General features: G+C 36.2%; 2 protein-coding genes and 1 long non-coding RNA gene across 3 annotated transcripts in view; all 3 read left to right on the top strand.

Annotated features, from left to right (window-relative positions):
* Positions 1–664: 664 nt before the first annotated feature.
* On the top strand, positions 665–11,130 carry dcun1d1 (DCN1, defective in cullin neddylation 1, domain containing 1 (S. cerevisiae)). The gene is made up of 7 exons (XM_030161301.1): positions 665–747; positions 3,154–3,367; positions 3,506–3,674; positions 5,804–5,934; positions 6,032–6,114; positions 6,201–6,297; positions 10,979–11,130. The coding sequence occupies exons 1-7, from the start codon at positions 745–747 to the stop codon at positions 11,053–11,055; spliced, it is 774 nt and encodes a 257-aa protein (XP_030017161.1). The 5' UTR covers positions 665–744; the 3' UTR covers positions 11,056–11,130.
* On the top strand, positions 6,312–7,669 carry LOC115437912 (uncharacterized). The gene is made up of 2 exons (XR_003937994.1): positions 6,312–6,891; positions 7,594–7,669. It is a non-coding gene; the product is annotated as an uncharacterized LOC115437912 (long non-coding RNA).
* Positions 11,131–13,682: 2,552 nt separating the features above from the next.
* The window catches only part of ccdc39 (coiled-coil domain 39 molecular ruler complex subunit), a 47,709-nt gene continuing 46,351 nt past the window's right edge, over positions 13,683–15,040 (top strand). The window contains exon 1 of the mRNA XM_030160626.1: positions 13,683–13,790. Coding sequence (XP_030016486.1) covers positions 13,683–13,790 — 108 coding nt within the window. The remainder of the gene's footprint in view (positions 13,791–15,040) is intronic.

Here is a 15,040-nt window from a genome sequence, read left to right as displayed (position 1 = left end):
CTTTTATTAATTCTCATAATTATACATGTTGACCCCAGACTGTACAGTGATGGAAAAAAGTTTTTGGACACATACATACCCACACATTTGTGATATATTGCATTAAGAATTACTATTAAGTCATTGAACTTGAATTTTACTGTTTCCCTCTACATTCAAAAATTATTCAATTATAAAATTTATAATGAATTCACTTTTTTTTTGCCTTGCTCCATGTTTCTTTTTGAATATATGTTTAACGCCAAATAATGAAGTCATGTTAAAGCCATCAGACTATAACAGTACACAGTCACCCTCCACCACCTCCATATCACATCATGTATAGTGCAATCACTTTGTAAATATGTAAATATCTTTAAATTTTATACTTCAATTTTTTACACTTTTCAGAACATTTATTTCTACCTGCCTTTCTTTTGCACTGGTGTGTTGCATATTACTGCTGTAAACTGTTAAATTTCCCTATGGTGGGATCAATAAAGTCTTATGTTTAATATTATTTCATGTTTGATATTTAATATCTATTATTATTTACAACACTTGTTTATATTATTCAGTGGCCAGTAATAAGAATATACAACTTACACATTGTCTACATATTTTCACATTAAAACTTTGGTTTGTGCTTTTACGATGAAAAAAAATAACTCTTCAACCGGAAGAGGTTCAGGAGTGTTTGTCTCTTGTAGCTTTACATGTTACACTCGATAGCTAGCTGATGGAAGGAGTCTGGCAGAGACAAACATGGTAAGAAATAGATCTTTTTTGGTCTGTTGCATCAATGAAAGTACAAGCAATATTTACCTACAAAAAATGTTATTGTGGGAGTATTGTTATCGTCAAGATTGAACGTCAAAGGTCTCATATCTTGTATGCATAATGAAAACAAACGTAGCTTTCTACTTTAGCTTCAGCTAAGTAGCTCCAAGCTCGCCTTGTTAGCTAGCTAAACCTGCTAGCTTTTAAACCAGCTGACTAAGAGAAATTTCACTTTCTGCTGTAAAGATGACCATGTATTTTTGACAGCACCACCTGGACTGTATTACAAGTGTCCTGCCGAAGTGTGATCGTCCGTCAGAAACCGGTTTCCGTCCGCCTTAAAGATAAATAAATTGGTTAAAAATGAGTGGATTGCTTATAGTGAAAGGTACAGAGTAGAGAAAGCAACGCACATACGAAAGGTTAGCTGCAATAGAGACACCTTCTCTATTTTATACATAAATATAATGTATCTGTAAATTATGTCAGTTCAGTTTAGTTCCCATATTTCGGTTTAAAGAATTTAGACACCAAATATGTCAACCCCGGAAATAACGCTATAGGTTACCTGTCACGTAAATGTCATGGGTGATTATTATACTTATGTGGACAGAACTGTGATTATTCTGTTACAAGAAAAGTTAATGATCTGCTTCTTTCATCATATAAGACATAAAAATACTCTACTTTGGATAATACCTGATGTCTGATTTCCACACTAAAAGTTAATTTATTCTACTAAAAACTCCACCCTCACAATATGTACAGATCCAAAAACTGTCTGATACAATATACCAGATAGATTAACAGATAGAAAAATGATCAGGTCACAAATCACACTAGGTACTGAACTTTTTTTGTCCTGTGGGCACCAGATATTCTTCCTTGTGGATGCCGGGAGGAAATTTGCATGAAACCAACTCAAACATGGAGGAGTAATTTATTTAACCTTTATTTAACCAGGAAGTCTCTTGAGATGAAATCTCTTTTTCGAGGGATACCTGAAACTGAAAGTCTTGTGTTCATTGTTTTAAATAAAAGTAGAAAAATATTATTTTAAATCACCTTTTATTTAATTACATACATACCGTTACTGTAATTTTCAAGATACGTTTTGGTCTAATTACTCACCAGTATGCACATGTTGTTAGTTTCTGTTTGGCATAAAAGTCTATGGTTAAGTGTAGTTGTGTGGTGAGTACTTCAAGTTGTGCACCTTTAAAAGTTATCACACTAGATTCTGATCATGTCTCCAAAATGAGGTCACACACTCCCTGCTCACTGTTCTACACTTTAATGTGAGATTGAAAGGAGCACAGAGAAACAGATGAATGTGAAAATATGCAGACCCTGTCAAACTCGGTCACAGTGAAGACGTTGTGACACATTTTCCTCTCCACTCAAAAATATTATTTTTTACTCTGCAGTTGTATATTGAGGTAAATGTTAAGGCTTTGCATTAGGTGATATATTTGATGGAAAGAGAACTGTGAGAATTTTTTTTTTTTTCTTTTCTTTTTTTTTTACCTTTAATTTTATTCAGCTTTCCACCGCATCAGAACATAACCACAATATCAACCTGTGCAATTGTGTAATCGCAGAAGACTGCATTTGTGAACATAAACACAGATTGTGAACACATTCCATGTTTGTGTACAATCTAGTTATCTACATCTACAACAAACAAATGAGTAATCGTTGTGTGCTTAGACAGTGAAGTATGTGTTGTGTATGGTCACATGTTTATATTGGGTGTAGACTTTTGGAAATGAATGTCCACAAGGTAACCAAGACTGAACTGGTCCCCAAAAAATAAACCAATACAGTCCCCGTAGTGTGGTGATCTAATGGATTTAATGACAGTGACATTGATGACCTGTTAAGTACACTCATGTAGAGCTGCAACTTGGGATTATTTTAAGTGTTGATTAATCTGTTGATTTTATTTTTGAGTAACTGAGTAATTATTTGTTTCTTTTAACTGTCACAAAATACAAAAAAAGTGTTTCCAAAAGCCCAACATGATGTACTCAAATATTCTGTTGGTATGTGACCCAACATATTCAGTTCACTGTCACAGTAGACCAAAGAAATCAGATGGCATTCATATTTAATAAGCAATGGTAAGAAAATGTTTCTCTTTTGTTCTTAAAAAAATACTCAGACTGATTATTTATTATCAAAATAGTTGTTGATTTAACTTGGAAAATTATTAACTGTTACAGCTCCACACTGCAGCAAATCCCAATGTTTCCACAAAAATCACACAGACTTTTTCCTAAAATACATCCCTATACCCCCATACATACATCCCTACTTTCTTTTATTTTCTTACATAGATGTAACCCTATTATTGCTACAATAGTGATATTTGTTTTTTATGTCTTTTTGCAGAACAAGTTGAAGTCCTCACAGAAGGATAAAGTTCGCCAGTTTATGATTTTCACACAATCCAATGAGAAGACTGCACTGACCTGTCTGTCACAGAATGACTGGAAATTAGATGTTGCCACAGACAAGTTTTTCCAAAATCCAGAGCTCTATGTTTCCAGTCTAAAGGCAGCCTTAGACAAGAAGAAGCTCGAGCAACTCTACAATAGGTACAGAGGTATGTAAAGTCGTTTGGATGAGTAAGCTTTAAACTCTCTTACAACCCTTGGTGAGTTTTTGTTTAAACTGCTGTTGACGGTGGAAGAACATGTTGATCACTGATCAGCCAAATAACTCTTAACTTCTGTCCACTTAGATCCTCATGATGACAACAAGATTGGCATCGATGGGATCCAGCAGTTCTGTGACGACCTGAGTTTGGATCCAGCCAGTATAAGTGTCCTCCTCATAGCTTGGAAGTTCAGGGCAGCAACACAATGCGAGTTCTCGAAACAGGAGTTCATGGACGGCATGGCAGAACAGGGGTAAGAAAGACACAGGACTCTTTACAGTTCTTTGACTTCATACACCTGCTCCTGCTGACTTTAATTTGAAGGGTTTACTGTGTAATAATTAGTGACGTCAAGCAGTGACAATGTCTTAAAGTGTGATTGTATAAAGTACTTATCCATGGCAGTGTATTACGTACAGGGTGATGATGGTAGACAGCCAACTTCTATTGGGTGTGTCAAAGAAGACTATACATTTTGGAAAATTACCCTCAGTTCTGCATTTGATAATTTTTGGAATTTCTTCTCTGGACATCAGTAGGTAGGGGATTGGTGGATATTTGTCCAAATTTACAGACCCAGGTTTACATGCATGAGTGAGCAGGGGCAAACTGCACAATCCAAGTTAACACTGGTTTGCACATAGTGGTTTTGCCAAAGTGTTAATGCTGTAACCTGGCAATTTTGTGGAAAACAAGATGGATGCCCATTGGCCCCTCTCATGACCTTTGATTGGATTTAAATCCCACCGCTACTTCACGCAAACCAGTTTGAACTTGGATTGCACAATTGTCCCCTGCTCACTCACGCATGAAAACCTGGGTCTGTAAATTTGAACAAATATCCACCAATCCCCTACCTACTGACGTCCAGAAAAGAAAATTCTAAAAATTATCAAATGTGGAACTGGGGGTGATTTTTCAGAATGTATAGTTTTTTTTTTGATACACCCTATAGATACACCCAGAGAATGTAGAAATTTTTAAAACCAGGCTCAAGACCCACCTTTTTAATTTGGCTTTTAACTGATGCTTCTGTTTTATCTACGCAAAGGTTTTATAGTTATATTTAATATATATATCTTAAGATTCTTTTAACCAGTGCTTCTGTTTTATCATTTTAATGTTTAATATTTTTATTATTTTCATATATGTCTTAAATTTAGCTTCTTTTAATCAGTTCTTTTATATCTTTTTAATGTTTCTTATTCTCCGGTGTTTCATCAGAGGGAGCCCTCCATGCCGGGGGGCGGCTGTGGACTCCGGGGGCTGTGGCGCCTTCTCTCACTGGGGTCCGCTCCTTTCTGGTGGGTGGGGGTCCCAGTTGGCCCTCTCCCGCTAGTTGGGATGCGGGGCTGTGTTGCTGGTGCCTGGTCGCCGGGGTCGGCGGCTGCCTCCTGGTGCGGATGGCTCCCTGAGACAGCGCCTCCTAAATTGATCTTTTACCTTTACTTGTACATTTTTGTTCTGGTCTACCCGTGCTCAGTCAGTCTTCTTAAGTATGTGTGAGCTTGTGGGTTTGCATGTATATGTGTGTGTGTGTGTGTGTGTGTGTGTGTGCGGGTGAGTGGGTGGGTGTGGGTGGGGGGCGGTACTGATTTTTAAACTGATATGTAAAGCACTTTGTGCTACAGTTTTTAATGTATGAAAAGTGCTATATAAATAAAGATTATTATTATAGAAGTTGGGTGTGTATAGCTGTAACACCACAGAAGCGAAAAAATTTACTGCTACAGACAAAAGCTTTACATCATTTAATCTATTCTTGTATTTTATTCTTTTATTTTGGTTTTATTTATTCTTCTGTACAGCACTTTGGTCCACTGCGGTTGTTTTAAAGTGCTTTACAAATAAAGTTGGATTGGATGGATTGGATCACCATCAAACACCTCTTTTCAATGGGGAAATTATACAGATTGTTGTCTGTAAAACCACCAGACTCCCTTTACAAAAACAGTAATTCTAGCCTATGTCACAGACCTGCCTTGATTTGACTCATTTATATTCATTAGTCTGGGTCTGAACTAACATTAAAAGACAAAACTAGCCTATTGAGGCAAGAGTGGACCTGCAACTTCCTGCAACTTACATGTTCTATGAGGTTTTAGCTTCAACATTTCGATTCTCCATGCATTTTAATGTATCACATCCTTAGTTTTCTATATTATTGCAGATGGATACTTCTTTGTAAATCCCTCTGCAGTGCAGTACAAGTACACATTTACACCATTTACAATATCTGCATTGTGCTGCATCTGTAAAACAAGAATAATACATAACCTCTAACACATAACATAGCATTTTAATATAGCATATTTATTAACCTGTCTTTAAAACCATCTGCCTAACTACCATGCATTATATTTTGTCTTTGCGTTTCCTCAGGTGTGACAGTATAGACAAGCTAAAAGCTCAGCTACCAAAGATGGAGCAAGAGTTAAAGGACCAAGGAAAATTTAAGGACTTCTACCAGTTTACCTTTAATTTTGCAAAGAATCCTGGCCAGAAAGGTTTGGGTAAGAGTCTTTTTTTTACTAAGAGTCCTTTACATATTCCCTAGTTACATGTTTGTTGAATGTATTTTCATGTAATGTGTGTTTGTTTTTTTTCTAGATTTAGAAATGGCAATTGCATATTGGAATTTAGTTCTGGCTGGAAGATTCAAATTTTTGGACCTCTGGAATAAATTTTTAGTTGTAAGTTGATACTGAGTACAGTTTACTTTTTGTTTTGCTTTCTTTTTGTTGCATCACTTTTTTTAACACTTGTTTTTTTTTTTTAGGAGCATCACAAAAGATCGATTCCCAAGGACACGTGGAACCTCTTACTAGACTTCAGCACAATGATCACAGATGACATGTCAAATTATGATGAGGAAGGTTTGTATCATGTAAACTGTCAGCTAATAACAACATGTGTGTGTCTGAAAGAAACTAACAAAAGTGGCCCAAACTGCAGTTTATTATAAAGCGCTTTTAATTCCCTGTATATTCATTAAGTCTAATATCTACAAATCATATAAGTGCTGTCACAGTGGTGGTTATAAGGTTGGTAATTCAGCTTAAGAGTTCAGAATCTATCTGTGAGAGCCTTCACATAAAAGGGGCGGTTTTGGCACCAGATGACAAGTCACATGGACAGATCTAGACGCATAATTCTCACCACAAGATCAAACTGTAATTTTAAGCAGATCTGAAGAATTTACCGACAGGCCAAAAGCAACACAGCTACTTGAGTCAGCGTTACTAAGTCTTCTCAACACCAATGCCATATCATTTAGGCATGATTAGACCTGACTTTAGCTACATTTGTGAATTCCATTGAACTACTGTGATGCTTAGATGAGTGGAAGGGAATCTGAGCCTTAATCTTTAAACTGCAGAACAGCCTAGGATTAGGCAAGAACAAATATAATATACATGTCTAAATATCTGTAGCATCTTCAACAAGTCCAAGGTTTTAGTTTCAATCAAGTAAGGATGTAATGATATGAAAATTTCATATCACGGTTATTGTGACCAAAATTATCACAGTTATTATTATTATTGCAGTATTTATACTTATACACACACTGAAATAATGTAACTAAGTTGTATTTTGAAAAAAAAAAAAAAAGACTAATAAAAAAATAATAATATGCACAATGTACTTTTTGTTAGCAGAAACGTTCAAATATGAACATGTAAACATCAAACATACAAATGTGCATTAAAGATGGCACCTTATGGCCATTGTTTGACCATTTTCCAGATCAAGTTTGGGTTGTTTGTTTCTTTTTCATAGATAGATAGATAGATAGATAGATAGATAGATAGATAGATAGATAGATGGATGAAAACAAACTTAATAAAAATGTTGAATATAAGCAACAAATAGACAAAATATGGAACAAATTGGACAAAAATGCACAAACATAAGCAGCAAAATCAATGAAAATGAACAAAAAATGAGATAAAATGAATTAAAAACTGACCAAAGTTGGCAAAAAAATGAATAAAAATAAATGTAAATAAGTAGCACAATGATCCAGGAAATGTGCAGTACTGTGACTTTTCAAAGTGCGGTAATCAAACACGGTTATCATGATAATTAGAATTTAAACAGTAATACTAACTGTTGGGAATTGTACTGCGGTTTATCGTTATACCGGTAATCGTTACATCCCTACAGTCAAGTCATTTTTGTGATTTCATCTCTATATAAAGGCCTATAGAATAAAGAGAAGTGGTTCCTTCTCATACTGATGCTTTATAAAAACTGTAATCTCTCTAAGAGGCTCATTATCTACGCATGGAAGTTCACAGAATCCACTAGAAATCATATTCCATTTCCAAAGGGAATCGATTGGTCTGTAGGCATAACTTTAATACGTGGTGATCTGTTATTTTGAGCATAGCCTGCAGGTTTGAAGGAGGAATATTTTGCTGTTTTGTATGCATTTTAAAACATTTCCTTGTGGTCTACATAAACTGTAAATGCTCTGCTAGGGCCTGAATTCATCATTAATTCAACTCCACAGGTCCATCTTCAACCCTATTTCTGAGTAATGACACCAGAAAGGTGGTTTGGAGCGCTGGCCCTTTAAATGCAAATGAGCCACTTCAGGCCCCGCAGCCACTTGTGTTCATTAATACAACCAACAATTGAACATTTTAGGTAATCGGCTCCAAGTTTGGACATATTTTCAGTTTTTACAACAACCGCTACTGCTGATAAACAATTATGTCGTACTCTGAGAAATGTTCGTCGGAATTCTTGACCTTATATGTGCAAATGTCGTGACATAACTAGTTATAGACACAATAAATTAAGCAGGAATTAAAACGGGTTGTAGAAATCCACTTGATTTTTGCCAAAATGAATATAAAGATAGCTTTGCAGCACCTGGAGGGTTCAAATTCAAACTTTTTGAACTATTAGGGTCCAAATACACAAATAAATGAACCACAGACTAATAAAAGTAGGTTTAGCAAAATATGAGCCCTTTAAGAGTTTAATAAAATGTTGCAGCTTATAGCTAATTTTTGAAGTATGACTTTTAGATAACTTAAAGCTAGATTTATATCTTATGTTTGGTTGAGGCCTGTTGAAAATAAGGAACTTGAAGCCTGCAGCGTGTTTAAATGTCTAACTCTGAATATTAAATGCTTAGAGTCAGAAAACATAAAGCTTCATTTACCCAGTATTTCTCTAGGAGCATCGCTGAAGTCCTACTACAGCCTGATTGGATAAAATAGGTCTTCAATTGGTCAAAGTCTCAAATTTTACTGATTGACACCTTAACTAACAACGGCAATTCATCTTGTTAAATTCCAATCAGTACGAGCCCCTGGTGTAGTTTTACAGAACTGAAATATCTTCGAGTAATTCTCTACATCAGGGGTGGCCAACCCTGGTCCTGGAGAGCTTCTGCCCTGCATGTTTTAGATATATCCCTCTTCCAACACACCTGATTGAAATGATAAGCCTATCATCAAGTTCTGCAGAAGCCTGATAACGTCAGGTGTGCTGGAAGAGGGGAACATCTAAAACATGCAGGATAGTGGTACTCCAGGAACAGGGTTGGACACTCCTGCTCTACACCATTCCCAAATTTCTGAACTTTCCACATCATGTCTCAGATTTTCTTAAAAAAGAAACTTAAAAAAAAGACTAGAAGCACTCGGAGAGCGCAGACCTCCGCCAAGGCTGATCAGTGCCCCCCCCCCCCCCCCCCCCCCCCCGTGGGCCCCCCCACCCCCGATCACCACCAAAATTTAATCATTTCTTCCTTATCCCATTTCCAACAAACCCTGAAAATTTCATCAAAATCTGTCCATAACTTTTTGAGTTATGTTGCACACTAACGGACAGACAAACAAACAAACCCTGGCAAAAACATAACCTCCTTGGCGGAGGTAAAAACATGTAAATGATATTATTTTTTAGGTAGGCCTTTATTTAGGTGGTGAAACCAGTACAAAAAGTCAAACCAGCCCTTCACAGCTTCATGTTTGTGTATAAGTGTGTTGTGGTTCACAGTCATACAGATGTCCCTGAACTACTCCGGTCTCACATCCACACCTAGAGATTCACCCAGTAGTTTCTGTTTCCTCCATCTCAGCCTCTTTTGACTTTGTAATTATTTTACCCTGACCCCCGAAGGGAAGGCAAGGGTTATGTTTTTAGTTTGGTTTTTGTTTGTTTGTTTGTTTGTTTAACACTTTAGCAGCAAAACCATTGGTTGAATTCATACCAAATTGGGTTTATAGATTGCTGATGACCCAGAATAGATCTTATTACATTTTGGGAAGAGTAGGTCAAAGTACAAACTTTTTATGAATTTTTAAAATATTTTTTTTCCCATTCACTTACAATTGGTGAAATTTCTCATGTATGTAGCAGCAAAACTATTGGTTGAATTCATATTAAATTAGGTTTATAGATTGCCAGTAACCCAAAATAGATGTCATTACATTTTGGGAAAGTAGGTCAAAGTTAAAATTTTTAATACATTTTTTAAATCTTTTTTTTTCTCCCATTTACTTATAATGGGTGAAATTTCAAATGTCTATAAAAACAGCAATTTTGTTTCAATTTACTTCAAACTTGGCACATATATAGAGGTAATTGATATGCTGACATCAGCTGGATTGATGCCAAAATAAGATAAAATACGTGCGAGGGGCGGGGTTTGTTGTGCCTGGCACCACGTGTTAAAGATGGGGTCTGAGATCTGAGAAAAACGGTTCCAGCGGCTACATATTGAAAATACTCAGTTCAAAAGTCCAAACCCCTTTCTTCAGACGTCCCTCTGAAGCCACGCCTCCAGAGTAGTGGCACACCCAATGCTTGTTCCCGAGGGTTCACAAACGCTGCACAGAAACAGTTCACTGACTGAGGCTCTGCTCCGGACCCGGGCTGAGGCTCTGACACCGACTCCGGCCCTGGCTGAGGCTCCAGCTGGTGTATCCATGGATACCTCATTCAGTTTCCTCTAACCCCCCCGCTCTTCCAGAACAGCCCCAGTTCAGACCGATGTGACTAATGTTCCATTTCCTACTGATTTATGTTTGTGACTAAACAGTTTGCCGGTGAACTTTCCATCCTAATAGAACTAACATATCCAGGTTCCGGCTACGCTTCCTGTACAAGCGCTTCACCCTCTGGGAACGCAAAGAGGGGTACGAACAGACGGGGGAGGGGCCAATGGCAGTTGAGTTTGATAGACATATCACTGTTCAATCATTTCCAGTGGGCGCTGAAAATGATTGGATGGTGTTTTTTCAGTCCCGTCCGTTCCACAGGTGACTGATTTTTTTTAAATTTTTGTGCTAGAGCATTTAATTAATTAGTTGTAATCAGGGTGTGAAGGGGATTTTAAGGAATATAATAAAAAATGCTCCAGAAAAACATCTCAGACCTCACCTTTAAATGAATGTTGTCAAAAAAATCCATGACATGAAGTTGGATGTCCGCCATGAGTTTGCATTGAATGAACCCTCTGTTATCACAATCATGTCCTCATCCATGTTGTTTAAAGTCAGCTGATTTCATTGTGACTTTTGTGGTGTTTAACAGGAGCATGGCCCGTACTAATCGACGACTTTGTGGAGTTTGCACGGCCGCACATCGGGACCAAAAGCACAGCAGTTTAGCATCCCCGCAATGCATCCACACAGCAGAGACCATAGTGAACGAGAGGACCGCACTGAGCTGACAGCTACGTTGCCTTTTCAACCCTCAGGACTGAAGTATTTTACACAGCAGAGACTTAATATATGTGTGTCTGTGTGTACATAAGCAAAAGGCATATCTCTTTGTTGGTCAACTTGTGATGGTTTGGAGCTTTTATCTAAAGTATTGGGCTTCTGGTGTGCACTCAAGCCCACCTGAGGAGTCACCCCGATGCCCCACGTGGTTCCGTGATGTGGTTGGACTGGGCTCAAAAGCAGCTAGATAGACACACTTTTGAATTGTTTTCTAAACACAAGGGTTTGAAAAAGGGATGTCATTCCTTAAATAAGGAATTTTACTACTCTTGTGTATGTTCCTGATTTTTGTTTTGTTTTATGATACATTTGTGTGACAAGTCAGTATAAAACATTGATTGTAATTTTTTAAGTATAATGCTGTTTCTTTAAACACAAATGTATAAAGGAAAAAAAAAATAAATGTTTCAATTTGGTATCTTTAACATGTCCAGGCTCGTGTGTGTTTGTGTGTGAAATAAATTGAAGACATTCATCATAAGTGAGGTAGGTGTAAGTTCAAGATTCTGATTAATCTGAAAAATGGTTTGAGTTCAGAGGGAGTGTAATGTTTTTCTATTAAGGAGAAAAAAATATGTAAACACTGTTTAATTTATCTGAGGTCTTGAGCTCATTTACTGTGCATACTAACTGATACAATCTCAATGAAAAAAGTTACATCAACTACATTATGAAAACAAGGAATGGATGATGTATTTGGGTTCAAGAAATGACATATGCACCGGCTAAAAGGAGATCTACATTGTAAATTTATTTTGTATACAATGCAGCCCTCAAAACTGTCTAATACAATCAAGTATCACCTACTGTATGTTACCTATGTACCTTTTGATATAAACCACAGGTGTCAAACATGTGACCCGGGGGCCAAATCCGTCCCTCCAAAGGGTCCAGTCCGGCCCATGGGATGAATTTGTGAAATGCAAAAATTACACTGAAGATATTAATCCTTTTAGTTCAGGTTCCACAAACAGACCAATTTAATGTGCAATGGGTCGGATCAGTCAAATACTATCATAATAACCTATAAATACTCACAACTCCACATTTTTCCCTTTGTAAATGTAAACATTTTCATATCATGTTACTGTATTTACATTAAAACAAACTAACATTTCACAAAAACACGAATAACCTGAACAAATATGAACATTTAGAAATGTCTGAAGTGTAATTTTAACAATATTCTGTCTGTTATTAAATGTTTTGTGTATTTGTAGATCCACTGTGATCTGTAAGTTGCAATTTACATGTGTAAATGATAAATTGAGACAGAATATTGTTAAAATTGTACTTAGTTTTCTTAAGGACTTTCAGTTTGTTCATGTTATTCACATTGTTTTAAAGGACAGTTGGTAAATGTAATTGTTTTCATTGCATAATTTTACTTTTTTTGCTGTAAAACATAGAGGAAAGTTTGGAGTTGACATTTTTTTTTATATATTATTCTGTTATTATTTTACTGGTTTGGTCCACTGCAGATCAAATTTGGCTGAATGTGGAACTGAACTAAAATGAGTTTGACAGCCCTGCTATAAACAGTAAAATATACATTTATGTTAAAAAGAAGATAAATTCAAAGTAATGGGGAATAAATATTTACTAGACCACAAACTGCATAAAATTTATTACATCAGGAATCAACATAAAGTAGTGACTTACGGTTTTGGTACAAACATTAACTCATTTGTTTTGGGAATGTGCATTCTGTCAGATTTTTTGGTGTGATATCAATCTGTTTTTAAATAGAACGCTGGATATTTCTTCTAACTTCAAAACTGAAGATATTTTATTTGGTTTCTTTATTACTGATCTGCCTGCTCAAAAACTGTTTATTCTTAATCTCATTTCCTTATTAGCCAAATTTCATGTACATGCCAGCAAATTTGCCAATCAGAAACCCAGCTTTGTGGTTTTTAAATCTTACTTAAAATCCTACCTAGACACACTTAAATTTTGCACTAACCCTAAAGCTGTGAAGACTAAAGCCTTATGGGACGAATTTAAACTATTTATTTATTTCTTTTTTTATCATTATTATTATTATTATTATTATTATTGTTGTTGTTGTTGTTGTTGTTGTTGTTGTTGTTATTATTATTATTATTATTATTTTCTCTTCTTGTTTATTTCTTTACTTTTATTTATTTAGTATACTTACCTATATATGTATTTATATTTAATCCTGCCTTACCTCGAGCAATATGTTTTTTGCATGCCATGTTCTGTTCTATGTGTATATGGTATTATGTAAATAAAGTATGAGAGAAAAAAAGAGAGAGAGAAAATACAGTTTTGGTACTTCCGGGTGTTGCTGCCGCCACGTGGTAAGAGCACGTAGAGGCACGTACGGTTGCTAAGGGCGACTGATAACAAACGGAGTTAGTGCACCATCACCCTCCAAAACTGCAAACAGGAACAGGACAGAGGTGATAGCTGACATTAGAGCGAGTTAAATTACTGTTCGATACACTTTGTTGGCCTGGAACGGCTCGGTTAAGACTCCAGACAACATGTGGAACGGATCTGGAGTTCTGGAGACTGTTTTGTCGGAGGTGGTCTGGGATGAACGGTACGCCATCCCAGAGCCCAACGCAGAAAACAGGGCTTTGATAGAAGAGGTGAGAGTGGACACTTTTATTTTATTTTATTTTATTTTAAATATTGGATAGCCTATATGGGAAATACAGTAGGTGCACCATCACATAAAAATGCTTCAGAATAAAAAATAAATAAAACAGCTTCACAGACTAAATAGTCAAGTGTTTATCAGTACCTCCTTTTGCACTTAACATGTTGTAGGTTGTTTGTTGAAACAATCTGACATTTAACCCTTTCATGCACAGTGGTCACTCCAGTGGTCAGCTATTGTCCAGTTGTTCTCTTGTTTATTCATGGGTTTTATTGTTTTAGTTTCATATCAGCCATACTCTGCAAGTCAGACCATTACTGTAACTTTGCTGTTCTTCATAAACCTGATCTGCACTAACATGTCTGAGGGTAAATTGAGTGCTTGCTATTGTTATTAAACTGTAATTAACATTCTTTTTTTTTTTTTTTTTTATATATTATCTCCATGAAGTGAGTAATGACTAGTACTAGTGTATGTTAAAATGTGAGAAAACATCAGATTAACTGTATTAAAAATGTTTTTATTTCATAGTTTTCATTCAATATATCAGTAAATATGTTTCTTTGCTTCAAAAATTAAATACATTGTGTCCAGCAAAGTGGATATTTTTACAACTCCATGAAAAATAGGTTCATTAAAAAAAATTTAATCGCATTATTTTTTTTAATGCTTAGAGCAGGGGTGTCAAACTCAGATCCTCGAGGGCCGGTATCCTGCATGTTTTAGATGTTTCCCTCTTCCATGACACCTGGAAGCCATTACATCATTATCAGGCTTCTGCAGAGCATGATGATGAGCTGATCATTAATTGAACCAGGTGTGGCTGGAAGAGGGAAACATCTAAAACATGCAGGATACCGGCCCTTGAGGACCGGAGTTTGACACCTGTGGCTTAAGAGGAATAAAAACTGGAAAAAAATCTTGATTCAGCCTCTCATAATTCATACACGAAAGGGTTAATGTGTTCATTTTCTAGTAATCTACACCAACTTTCATTCAACACAGGTCAAACATTTTTCCATGTTGTTTCCATTTGTTGTTTGAGTGACTTTTTGTTATAGGAACACAAGTCACTCATACTCTAGTTTGTACAAACCTTAACCTCCTCAGACCCACTGTCCACATTTGTGGACAAGAGTTTCACAACTTTATACAAAAAAAAAAAAGAAAGAAAGAAAGAAAGAAAGAAAGAAAAAAAAACTGTCCACCACAAAGGACATTCCATGAAATTTTAAAAAC

This window comes from Sphaeramia orbicularis, chromosome 17, assembly GCF_902148855.1.
Source record: "Sphaeramia orbicularis chromosome 17, fSphaOr1.1, whole genome shotgun sequence".
Classification (NCBI taxonomy): Eukaryota; Metazoa; Chordata; class Actinopteri; order Kurtiformes; family Apogonidae; genus Sphaeramia; species Sphaeramia orbicularis.
This window is presented reverse-complemented; position numbering and strand designations above follow the sequence as displayed.

Excerpts from the sequence above, each read along its gene's own strand:
- dcun1d1 (XM_030161301.1), top strand. Across the intron at positions 3,368-3,505 it reads ACTCTACAATAGGTACAGAG|ATCCTCATGATGACAACAAG; the intron begins GTATGTAAAGTC and ends CTGTCCACTTAG. Across the intron at positions 6,115-6,200 it reads TCTGGAATAAATTTTTAGTT|GAGCATCACAAAAGATCGAT; the intron begins GTAAGTTGATAC and ends TTTTTTTTTTAG.